We start from the raw sequence: 12,411 nt of genomic DNA on the forward strand, positions 1-12,411 counted from the left end.
ACATTTTCACCCACGCTGGGCAGGGTGGGTGGACACCCTACCCTATACTAAATAGTCACAAACATGCCAACTACCCTTGATAGCCTGGAATAAGCGAACACCAAAACAAACATTGAATAAACCTCTAACTCGCGATTTACTGGTTTGACCCTCCTGCCTTTGAATTAAATATTCTATGAAAAGGAGACGTTTACTCTTGCTGTTGATCCAGGCATTGAGGTGTATAGTTGGCACGGTTCAATTAAGGCGAACTGGTGTATTGGGAGCCTATAAAACCAGATGTCAACAGCTGCTTTCCAAAAGGACAAACCACATGATTGTTGTGTCATGTGCTTCACCGGTTTGTTAATGTTCAACCAGTAAATGAGGATCAAAGTATATACTGCTCATTCATACGTGCATACTCTAGTATACCGAGGCCAACACTTCAACACGTGATGAAAAACTTTAACGTCAAGGGATTTCATCACCATATTGCATACCTAAATAAAGCCATTGAAAATGTTGTAGGATCGACAGAAACATACTTATATACATGTGTGTAAATATTGAATGTTCGGGCTACCCTCAGACGAGCATACAATGTGCATAGTTTGAACCAGTGGCTCTTGCATCCCGTCTAGCGTGTAACACCCTGCAGTATGTGTAAGGTTTCAATCAGATTCTCGATGCATGCTTAATACAGGTTGCTACTTCCATCCAGTGTGGTGTAGATCATCTTGTTGTTTTTTGCAACGGTATCTTCTGAATCAGAGAGCCTATTTGTTGCCGAATTGTTAGACTAGCTTGACTGTTCCCACTGTTAAGAGATGCATGCACAAATATAACACACGTGTGTGAATTCATTTCAAGTCACGCACAACATAAATAAAGTATGCTATTCAAAGTCTGTGGACTACAGTAGAACATTATAATGGTATCACGACCATCAGTTCAAACACATTGTTGCAACAAGAAAAGCCTGGAACTATTTGGCATATTTTAGCCTACCTGAAGTCCACTTGCTTCTCTTCTTCTTTGTCGTGTTTCGTATTTTTCTTGAATTTGAAGAGTTTGAACTTTTTCCCTCCACGGTCATCTTTCTCCTTCTCCACAGTCAAATTGGCTTCGCTTTTAGAAAACAAGCTTTTGAATGACTTTTTGGAACTACTCTTTCTCGCCATCTTTACGTTTATTCCAGACATAAATGGCAAGTCACCAAATTCAAAGTACCACTTGTCACGAATCTCGACATGAAAAACACTGCAAGGTCCTCAGAACCTGCAGACAACAGGACAGCTGATTCTCGCTCTTCACTCTCTCTACTGCATGCGCAGTCGCACACAGGTGAGTGACACGCCCTAGAGTAGCTTTGGGACACATCATCGGGAGTCTGTGCATCGCTATGGTGGTCACAGAAAATAACCCTACCACAATATAGCCGGCTTCACCAAAAAACAAAACGTTTCCAGTCAACGAAGGTATATGTACTGTAATTGTCAAACAATCACTTCAAAGGGCTCTTTTACTAGGCTACCCACGCACGTTCTTCCACTGGCAACATATTTCCAGCTTCCAAACAGTGGTGAATGTAAAGAGCCATCTGTTACACAAAACACAAAAAGCCTAATGACATTGGTGATGATTTATTAGGCCAGAATGTAGGCCTATACATCCGCGCGCGTCGGCCACCCATCTCTGCCTTGGCAACGTTTCCGTGTTTTTATCGAACCACATCAGATTTTGGAGTTTAGGCTATGCCACCCATTTTCAAATCCATTCGCTCATTTTCATTACCGCTGTCATACGGCGGGGATAAAAAGTGGTGTAATGCCTACAGTTTTTACCTTTGTATTTAATTATTGTGAGGTTCATGTTTTACCTGTATGGTTTACCCCCACTATTTATTTTGCTGGGAAGCTGTACCTTACCTCCTTACTTTCAACCCTGCTCACTATGAAATAAACGTCTGTAACTCAGTAAATTTGTTGCGTTTTAAGTTAATTTACACATTTTTATGACTAGGCCCACATAGTATTGAATTAACAGGGATTCTATGTGTAATTATATGATTAGGCCCATAAAAATATAGGAGGTCCAATACCGGGAAGAAATTAATTATACTGTAAAGACCCTGGGTTTATAAGTGCGGAAATCGACTCTGCTGCACGAGCATGCTTTTGCGCGCCGGACCTCGGGCTAGAAGGTTGAGGGTTCGATACCTACTCCCTGCCTGTTTCATTACAATACTTTCACCCCTGATAGCGAGGGACACGTTTAACTTTACGTCTTGTAAGTATACTTCCTAGAGACTATACGCGTTTGTTGATGGGACACGTTTTTTTCTGTGATGCCTGCTATATGGTTGTCGGGTTAGCTATTTTCCGTCGCCACACCAGAACACAACTCAGAGACTCAAACCAATACACAGACTCCCGATTGTGTGTCCCAAAGCTCGCACTTGCGATGAGTTAGCCGAGCATCTTAATTAAGGAAATCCACATGCATGCAGATACACATGTCGCTAAAATAGACACAAGCAAAGCCAAAACGACTGATAGCCAGATTTTCGGACAAATATAACAGCTCATGGATGCTTTTTGGCTAGATAGCCTAACACGGAACCTAAACCGGCTGCGCGCGTGCGCTATCGTGCATAAATGTATTTTGCCCCCCACACCAAACGCGATCACGACACGCAGGTTAAAATATCAAAATTCTGAACCAATGACATTAATTTGGGGACAGGTCAAAAAGCAATAAACATATATGGCATTTTAGCTAGTTAGCTTGCACTTGCAAGCTAACGTTAATTAGCGTTATTAATTAATTAACGTTAATTTGTTCTATTTAGCTAGCTTGCTGTTGCTAGCTAATTTGTCCTGGGATATAAACATTGAGTTGTTTTACCTGAAATTCACAAGGTCTTCTACTCCGACAATTAATCCACACATAAAACGGCCAACCGAATCGTTTCTAGTCATCTCTCCTCCTTCCAGGCTTTTTCATCTTTGAACTTATATGGTGATCCATCTAAACTTTCATAGTATTACCACACAACCGGCAACAAAGTTCGTCTTTCAATCACGCACGTGGGTATAACCAATGAGGAGATGGCACGTGGGTACCTGCTTCTTCAAACCAATGAGGAGATGGGAGAGGCAGGACTTTCAGCGCGATCTGCGTCAGAAATAGGAATGACTTCTATTTTAGCCCTTGGCGTCGCAGACGCTCGTTGGCGCAATAATTGAATAACATGGATTTCTAAATTTATTTTGCGACGCTTGCGCACGCGACGTGTCCGGTCTGGTCAGCATATCTGATATCCGTGCGTTGGAGACAACTGACAGCTAAAACATTTTTTTTWAACTCAGACTGGGAAAAATCTGGGGATCCCGCTGCATTCAATACAACTGGGAACTCGGATATCTCCGACCTCTGACTTACACACGCTCAAGAAAACTGGGAACTCGGAAATAAACTAGCTCCGACTCGGTTTGAAAGGTCATCCAACTCGGAATTCCAACTCGGAAACTCAAGCATCTTTCTAGCTTCCGATTGGTGCAGCGGTCTCAGGCAATACATCTCAGTGCTAGAGGAGTGACTACAGACCCAGGTTTGATCCCAGGCTGTGATTGGGAGTCCCATAGGGCGGCGCACAATTGGCCTAGCGTCATCCGGGTTAGGGCAGGGTTTGGCGACTTTCCGACCTGAAGATCACTGACGTCATAATTTGAGGGGATTTCCCAATTGTCTTGAAAGCACCATCACCCTAGAGTCACCCTGCCCCTTCTAACCAGTGCCTCCACTCCACCAACGCCATCTTAACTGCGAGTAATTCTCGGTTTCCCACGTCACAGTTCCTCTCAGCGGGGTTAAGACGATGGGAAAGGAAGGCGCAGGGATGCAGCTACTGGTCCGGGGCAGAAAGCTGAAACAGGACAGCCCCCGCTCCGACGTCTGAGGCGTCGACCTCCACCATGAACTGACGGGACGGGTCCGGATAGATTAAGATGGGAGCTGTAGTCATTCGCTGCTTGAGGTCTGAGAATGGCGATCAGCTGCTGGAGACCATATGAACGGAACCTTGGGAGAGGTGAGTGCAGAGAGGGGGAAAGCAAGGTTGCTGTAACCACGGATGAAACAACGGTAGAAATGAGCAAATCCCAGGAAACGTTGCAGCTAAACTCTGGATGTGGGTTGAGGCCAATCCACCACTGCTCACACCTTGTCAGGGTCCATCTGAATATTCCCTGCGATGATGCGATGATGTATCCTAGGAAGGAGATGGTGGAGCGATGGAACTCAAATTTCGCCGCTTTCCCGAAAAGCTGGTTCTCCAGGAGATGCTGGAGGACCTGTCGGACATGGAGGACGTTCTCTTGAGCTGGCAGGGAATAAATGAGCATGTCATCGAGGTAGACAAACACAAATTGGTTCAACATGTCACAGAGCACATCATTGACCAGGGCCTGGAACACTGCAGGAGCTTTGGTCAGTCCAAACGGCATCACCAAGTACTCGTAGTACCCGCTAGCCTCCACTCGCCTCCTTCCCATATCTGAACCAGATGGTATGCATTCCGAAGGTCCAAGAAGATGACGGCCCCCTGGAGAAGCTCGAACGCCAAGCAGATGAGTGGTAGCGGGTAACGGTTTTGAACCGTAATGTCGTTAAGGCCCCGGTAGTTGATACACGGACGCAGGGTCTTGYCTGTCTTCTCCACAAAGAAGAACCCTTTACCGGCGGGGGAGGCAGTTGGACGTATAATCCTTGCAGCGAGAGAGTCCTCAATGTACCCCTCCATCGCTTTGGTCTCCGGACCCGATATGGAATAAAGTCACCCCCCGAGGCGGTGTGGTGCCAGTGAGAAGGTTGATTGCACAGTCGTAGGGCCAATGCGGAGGAAGAGATGTGGTGCGGGCAGAGTTGAAAACCTCCTGTAAGTCCTAGTACTCCGCGGGAACAGCGGAGAGATCCGAGGCTTTACCCAAGCCCGCCGGGAGACGTCCCGGGACACGTTGCGCCAACTTCAGACTATGTGCATGGCAAAACAGACTCCAACCCATGATGGAACCCGTAACCCAGTTGGTTAGGGGGTTGTGCCTCTAGAGCCATGAAAACCCCAAAACCATGGGTACGTAGGAGACTCGAGGAGCAGAAACTGCATAGCCTTACTGTGGTTGCCTGACACTCTCAGGTTGATAGGAACCGTATTGTGGGTGACTCTGCCAATAGTTCGCCCATCCAGCGCTCTTACGTCCATTGGGATGGAAAGGGGTTGAGTGGAAATACCCAGCTCCGACACCAGGGTAGTGTCCATAAAGCTCTCGTCGGCCCAAAAGTCAATGAGCACCCGGATGGATTTGGCCTGGTCTCCCCACAACAGGGTAGCATAGAGGGGGTTAGGAGTAGTGAGAGATTGGAAACTCCCCATAACTCAAGTGTACTCCTATCTACTGATGAGCTTGGTCTTTTAATGGGCAGGTAGATAAGAAATGTCCTGGAGCTCCACAATACAGACTGCTATTCAGTCTGCGTAAGCGCTCAGCAGGAGACAATATAGCCCTGCAAAGTTGCATGGGCTCTGGAGGAGGCGAGTCGACAGTCCTCAGTGATTTCCGAGGGAACTCGGATGACACCGGATTCTCTCGGAAATGTAGACTTTGGGGATTTCCAGGATTCCTCGGAGGCGAGGTGGAATTCGAGTACGAGCGAGGGTGACAGGGATCAGACCCCTCTCCTTCCTACGTTCCCGTAGCCACCCATTGATCTGGATGGTGAAGGCTGTGAGTGAGTCCAGATCCATGGACAGCTCCCAGGCTGTGAGCTCCGATAATCTGTGAAGGAACGTGTCAAACAGGGGTTCCGGATTCCAGACACTCTCAGTCGCCAACATGTGAAAATCCACTGGAGTCTTGACGTAGTTGGAGCAGCTTACGAGCAGCCTCTCTCCCGGACAACGGAGAATCTAACACATTTTGTACCTCCGCCACAAACTTCTCCAGACTGAGGCAAACAGTGGACTTTTGCACCCACACCGGCGTCTGGGCCCTCCAGGACATCAGCGTTATCGAGTACGCTATCTTCAAGCGGTCCGAGGGGAACGAAGAAGGCTGCAGCTCGAAGATGAGGGAGCACTGGGAGAGAAACGCCCGGCAGGTTCCAGAATCTCCAGCGTAGCGCTCCGGAGGAGGGAAGCGAGGTTCTGGGTACACCGGGGTTGGTGGCGGGTTGCTGAGAGTGGGGGATTACTGTTGTGGCTTGCTGCCTAGTTGGGAATCCGCAGAATTGCTCCAGTAATGTAGTGAACACATGGTCATGGCATTCTGCCAGGGTATGGAGTCCATCCATAAGGCTTTGCAGTAACTCCTCATGTCTTCCAAAGGTGGCTCCTTGAAGCTAAGATGGGAGGCTAAGATCCAGGTGCAGACACAGGAGGCAGATAGTACGAGTCTCAGAGTTTATTACAATACAAGGGGCAGGCAATCTGTAGGTCAAGGCAGGCAAGAGTCGTAAATCCAAATCAGAATCAGGCAGGTACAGGATGGCAGRGAGGATCAGGACAGGCAGAAAGGTCAGAGCTGGGAAGACTAGAAAAAGCTAAACTAGAGCACAGGAAACACGGGAACACGCTGGTAGGACTTGACGGCACAAGACGAACTGGCAACAGACAAACAGAAAACGCAGGTATAAATACACATGAGGTAATGGGAGACACCTGGTTGGGGTTGGAGACAATCACAAGACAGATCAGGGTGGAGATGAACATACTCTGGTGCAAAAAGTGCAAATCAATCCCAGAACAGCAAAGGACCGATGTTGGGGGAAACGGGTACAAAAGTATCTATATCCACAGTAAAACGAGTCCTATATCGACATAACCTGAAAAGCCACTCAGCAAGGAAGAAGCCACTGCTCCAAAACCGCCATAAAAAAAGCCAGACTACGGTTTGCAACTGCACATGGGGATAAAGATCGTACCTTTTGGAGAAATGTCCTCTGGTCGGATGAAACAAAAATAGAACTGTTTGGCCATAATGACCATGGTTATGTTTGGAGGAAAAAGGGGGAGGCTTGCAAGCTGAAGAAAACCATCCCAACCGTGAAGCACGGAAGTGGCCGCATCATGTTGTGGGGGTGCTTTGCTGCAGGAGGGACTGGTGCACTTCACAAAATAGATGGCATCAAATTATGTGGATATATTGAAGCAACATCTCAAGACATCAGTCAGGAAGTTAAAGCTTGGTCGCAAATGGGTCTTCCAAATGGACAATGACCCCAAGCATACTTCCAAAGTTGTGGCAAAATGGCTTAAGGACAACAAAGTCAAGGTATTGGAGTGGCCATCACAAAGCCCTGACCTCAATCCTATAGACAATTTGTGGGCAGAACTGAAAAAGTGTGTGTGAGCAAAGAGGCCTACAAACCTGACTCAGTTACACCAGCTCTGTCAGGAGGAATGGGCCAAAATTCACCCAACTTATTATTTGAAGCTTGTGGATAGCTAACCGAAACGTTTGACCCAAGTTAAACAATTTAAAGGCAATGCTACCAAATACTAATTGAGTGTATGTAAACTTCTGACCCACTGGGAATGTGGTGAAAGAAATAAAAGCTGAAATAAATCATTCTCGTACTATTATTCTGACATTTCACATTCTTACAATAAATTGGTGATCCTAACTGACCTAAGACAGGGAACTTTTACTAGGATTAAATGTCAGGAATTGTGAAAAACTGAGTTGAAATGTATTGGCTAAGGTGTATGTAAACTTCATACTTCAACTGTAGGTCCTGGATGGCAGGAAGCTTGGCCCCAGTGATGTACTGGGCCGTACGCACTACACTCTGCAGCGCCTTACTGTCAGATGCCGAGCAGTTACCATACCAGGCTGTGATGCAACCAGTTAGAATGCTCTCGATGGTGCAACTGTAGAACTATTTGAGGATCTGGGGACCCATGCCAAATATTTTCTGTCTCCTGGGGGGGAAAATATGTTGTTGTGCCCTCTTCACGACTGTCTTGGTGTGTTTGGACCATGATAGTTTGTTGGTGATGTGGAGACCAAGGAACTTGAAACTCTAGACCCGCTTCACTACAGCCCTGTCGATGCTAATGGGGGCCTGTTTGGCCCGCCTTTTCCTGTCAGCTCCTTTGTCTTGCTTACATTGAGGGAGAGTTTGTTGTCCTGGCACCACACTGCCAGGTCTCTGACCTCCTCCCTATAGGCTGTCTCATCATTGTCGGTGATCAGGCCTACCACTGTTGTGTCGTCAACAAACTTAATGATGGTGTTGGAGTTGTGTTTGGCCCCGCAGTCGTGGGTGAACAGGGAGTACAGGAGGGGACTAAGCACACACACACACCTGAGGGGCCTCAGGGTTGAGGATCAGCGTAGCAGACATGTTGTTGCCTACCCTTACCACCTGGGGGCAGCCTGTCAGGAAGTCCAGGTTCCAGTTGCAGAATGAGGTGTTTAGTCCCAGCGTCCTTAGCTTAGTGATGAGCTTTGTGGGCACTAAAGTGTTGAACGCTGAGCTGTATTCAATGAACAGCATTCTCACATTGGTGTTCCTTTTGTCCAGGTTGGAAAGGGCAGTGTGGAGTGCGATTGAGATTGTGTCATCTGTGGATCTGTTGGGGCGGTATGCGAATTGGAGTAGGTCTCGGGTTTCCAGGAGGATGATGTTAATGTGAGCCATGACCAGCCTTTCAAAGCACTTCATGGCTACCGACGTGAATGGTATGGGGCTGTAATCATTTAGGCAGGTTACCTTCACTTCCTTGGGCACAGGGACTATGGTGGTCTGCTTGAAGCATGTAGGTATTACAGACTCGGTCAGGGAGAGTTTGAACATGTCAGTGAAGACATTTGCCAGTTGGTCAGCGCATGCTTTGAGTACACGTCCTGGTAATCCGTCTGGCCCAGCGGCTTTGTGAATGTTGACCTGTTTAAAGGTCTTGCTCACATCGGCTACCGAGAGTGTTATGTCCAGAACAGCTGGTGCTCTCATGCATGCTTCAGTGTTGATTGTCTTGAAGCAAGCAGTAAAGTAGACTCGTCTGGTAGGCTCGCGTCACTGGGCAGCTCGCTGCTGGGATTCCCTTTGTAGTCCATAATAGTTTAAGTCCTGCCACATTTGACGAGGATCCGAGCTGGTGTAGTAGGATTCAATCTTAATCCTGTATTGCCGCTTTGCTTGTTTGATGGTTCGTCTGAGGGCATAGCGGGATTTCTTATTCGTGTACGGATTAGTGTTCTGCTCCTTGAAAGCGGCAGCTCTAATCTTTAGCTCAATTAGGATTTTGCCTGTAATCCATGGCTTCTGGTTGGGATATGTACGTACGGTCACTGTGGGGATGAAGTCATTGATGCACTTATTGATGAAGCCAATGACTGAGGTGGTATACTCCTCAATGCCATTTGATTAATCCCGGAACATATTCCAGTCTGTGCTAGCAAAACAGTCCTGTAGCGTAGCATCCGCGTCATCTGACTACTTCCATATTGAGCGAGTCACTGGTACTTCCTGCTTTAGTTTTTGCAGGTAAGCAGGAATCAGGAGGATAGAATTTGTCAGATTTGCCAAATGGAGTGCCGGGGAGAGCTTTGTATGCATCTCTGTGTGTGGATTAAAGGTGGTCTAGAGTTGTTTTTCCTCTGGTTGCACGTGTGACATTTTGGTAGAAATGAGGTAAAACGGATTTAAGTTTACCTTCATTAAAGTCCCCGGCCACTAGGAGCGCCGCTTCTGGATGAGCATTTTCTTGTTTGCTTATGGCCTTATACAGCTGGTTGAGTGCGGTCTTAGTGGCAGCATCGGTTTGTGGTGGTAAATAGACGGCTACGAATAATATAGATGAGAACTCTCTAGGTAAATAGTGTAGTCTACATCTTATCATAAGGTACTGTACCTCAGACGAGCAATACCTCGATACTTCTTTAATATTAGACATCGCGCACCAGCTGTTATTGACAAATAGACACCCACCCCCGCCCCTCGTCTTACCAGACGTAGCCTCTTCTCTGTTCTGCCGGTGCATGGAAAATCCTGCCAGCTCTATATTATCCATGTCGTCGTTCAGCCACAACTCGGTGAAACATTAACTGTAACATCTTATGTCCCGTTGGTGGTAGGTCATCCATTTTATTTTCCAATGATTGCATGTTGGCCAATAGAACGGATGGCAATGGGAGTTTACTCACTGTTACGCACGCCTCTGTGAAGAGGGAACGCAACACCATGCTACAACTCAACTCCCCGTGAAGTAAAAGAGGTATGGGACTAAGTGTGAGAAAGGATGATAAAAGGCAGAATTGACCGTTTACTAGGATTTTATTCCTTTACACGGTAATATGGGGAAAAGGGGCTGGACGGAACCAAAGCAAAGAAAGTAAATATCAAAGTTCCCCCTCTCCTATCTAACCTGCCTACCCACTACTTACCTAACTTAGGACCACCTGGTGCACTAACCAAAATACAGGGGGTGGTCCGCCCAGGTCTTACTAGACAATGAATATACTACGGGTATATGTATGCCCACGGGCCTCTTGCCTAAGCACTCCCTAGGTGCCTTCCCCTTCCCCCCTGGGAACAAATGAAACAGAATATCAAACAATTACTCAAACAAACTAATAAACAAAGGACATCAAATAAGCTCTATCTGAGCAACAATCTCACACAGAACATACCAACTGCTCCCAGCAACAACTAACACAGTACATACCAACATGCTATAACCCTCAGCCATCAACCTCCTCTCTCAGCAATGATCTATATAACATTCAATCTCTCTAGCAATGATCTCAGCCAGCAATGATCTCAGCCTGCAATGATCTCAGCCAGCAATGATCTATATAACATTCAATCTCTCTAGCAATGATCTCAGCCTGCAATGATCTCAGCCAGCAATGATCTCAGCCAGCAATGATCTATATCACATTCAATCTCTCCAGCAATGATCTCTGCCAGCAATGATCTCTGCCAGCAATGATCTCAGCCAGCAATGATCTATATCACATTCAATCTCTCCAGCAATGATCTTAGCCAGCAATGATCTCAGCCAGCAATGATCTCAGCCAGCCTATTATCTCACTCTCCTGAACAACAGAACACTGGCTTTTCGTTCAAATATTTTTTATTGAGCACACACAAGAATGGTGTATAGGTATAAGACAGGTATACAATTCTTATCTAAACATAAAAGAGCAGACAGAAACAAAAAGACCCAGAGTTCTGGGTACAAAACAAAACAAATATTACAAAACAAGACATACAGAATAAGGACAGGTAGAAAGAAAGAGGGTAGGCGTCACCCCCCACTTATTCCCCCCCTTTATCCCTCCCCCACTTCTTCCCCTCCCGACTGCTCGGGTGGCGGTGCCAGCACATGCTGCCCAAAGGTGGATTAAAATATTACAATTGAGAGTGCGTTAAAAAGTACAAATTCACAGCRCCGAATGGTCCAAGTAAGAGAGGAAAGGCTGCCAGATTTGATCAAATGTTGATAATTTATTGTTCAGAATATATCTAATTCTTTCTAAGTGTACAGTGTTTAGAACACTGGCTTTTATATAGCTTCAGACGGAATGGGTAATTAGAAACAGCTGCGTCTTGACGAGGGGGCGGGGTCAGCTCTCCAATCATCAATTGGGGCCGGCCAATCAGCTGCCTGGGGAGAATTTCAGGAAGCCATCTCCTGAAACACACACACTCAAATACAAACTACAACACAGAAACTGGGGAACGTAACACTCACTCACCTACGAATTCTCAGAAGGCAGTCCGACCTCCGCCCCCTTTTTCTCTGTCTTTTCTTCATGCAAATGACGAGGATTTTGGCCCATTCCCGAGAAAGCAGTATATCCTTCGCATCGGCCTCGTTAAAGAAAAATTACTCTTCCAGTTCGAGGTGGATTACTACTGTTCAGAAGTTATTTTCGGTCATAAGAGACGGTAGCAGCAACATTATGTACAAAATAAAGTAACAAACAACGTGAAAAAACTAACAAAATAGGACAGTTGGTTAGGAGCACGTAAAACGTCAGCCATCCCCCCAGGCGCCATTCTWCAAAGATGGAATTGTCTTAGTGTGCCATGCTCATAGGCTGAAGTTAATCGGGGAATGACATTCCGCATGTTTGCTAATAGGAAAGAGGAGAGGCGTGACGTTAAGGTGATGAGGTACAGTGGGGCAAAAAAGTATTTAGTCAGCCACCAATTGTGCAAGTTCTCCCACTTAAAAAGATGAGAGAGGCCTGTAATTCTCATCATAGGTACACTTCAACTATGACAGCAAAATGAGGGGGGGGAAATCACATTGTAGGATTTTTTATGAATTTATTTGCAAATTATGGTGGAAAATAAGTATTAGCAATTATGAAAATTTCCTCAGATCTGCGACCTTTGCATGCTATCTTGAACATG

General features: G+C 46.3%; 1 protein-coding gene across 2 annotated transcripts in view; it reads right to left on the reverse strand.

Moving 5' to 3' along the window:
* LOC111955561 (serine-rich adhesin for platelets) overlaps positions 1–11,837 on the reverse strand; it is a 77,646-nt gene extending 65,809 nt beyond the window's left edge. The window contains exon 1 of one of the 2 annotated variants that reach the window (XM_070436431.1): positions 11,748–11,837. In XM_070436431.1, the coding sequence (XP_070292532.1) occupies positions 11,748–11,806 (59 nt within the window). In that variant the 5' untranslated portion in view covers positions 11,807–11,837. Of the gene's footprint in view, positions 1–990; positions 1,259–11,747 lie in introns of those variants that run through there. The other variant, XM_023975768.2, reaches the window with a different exon arrangement.
* Positions 11,838–12,411: the final 574 nt, after the last annotated feature.

This window comes from Salvelinus sp. IW2-2015, linkage group LG31 (assembly GCF_002910315.2).
Source record: "Salvelinus sp. IW2-2015 linkage group LG31, ASM291031v2, whole genome shotgun sequence".
Classification (NCBI taxonomy): Eukaryota; Metazoa; Chordata; class Actinopteri; order Salmoniformes; family Salmonidae; genus Salvelinus; species Salvelinus sp. IW2-2015.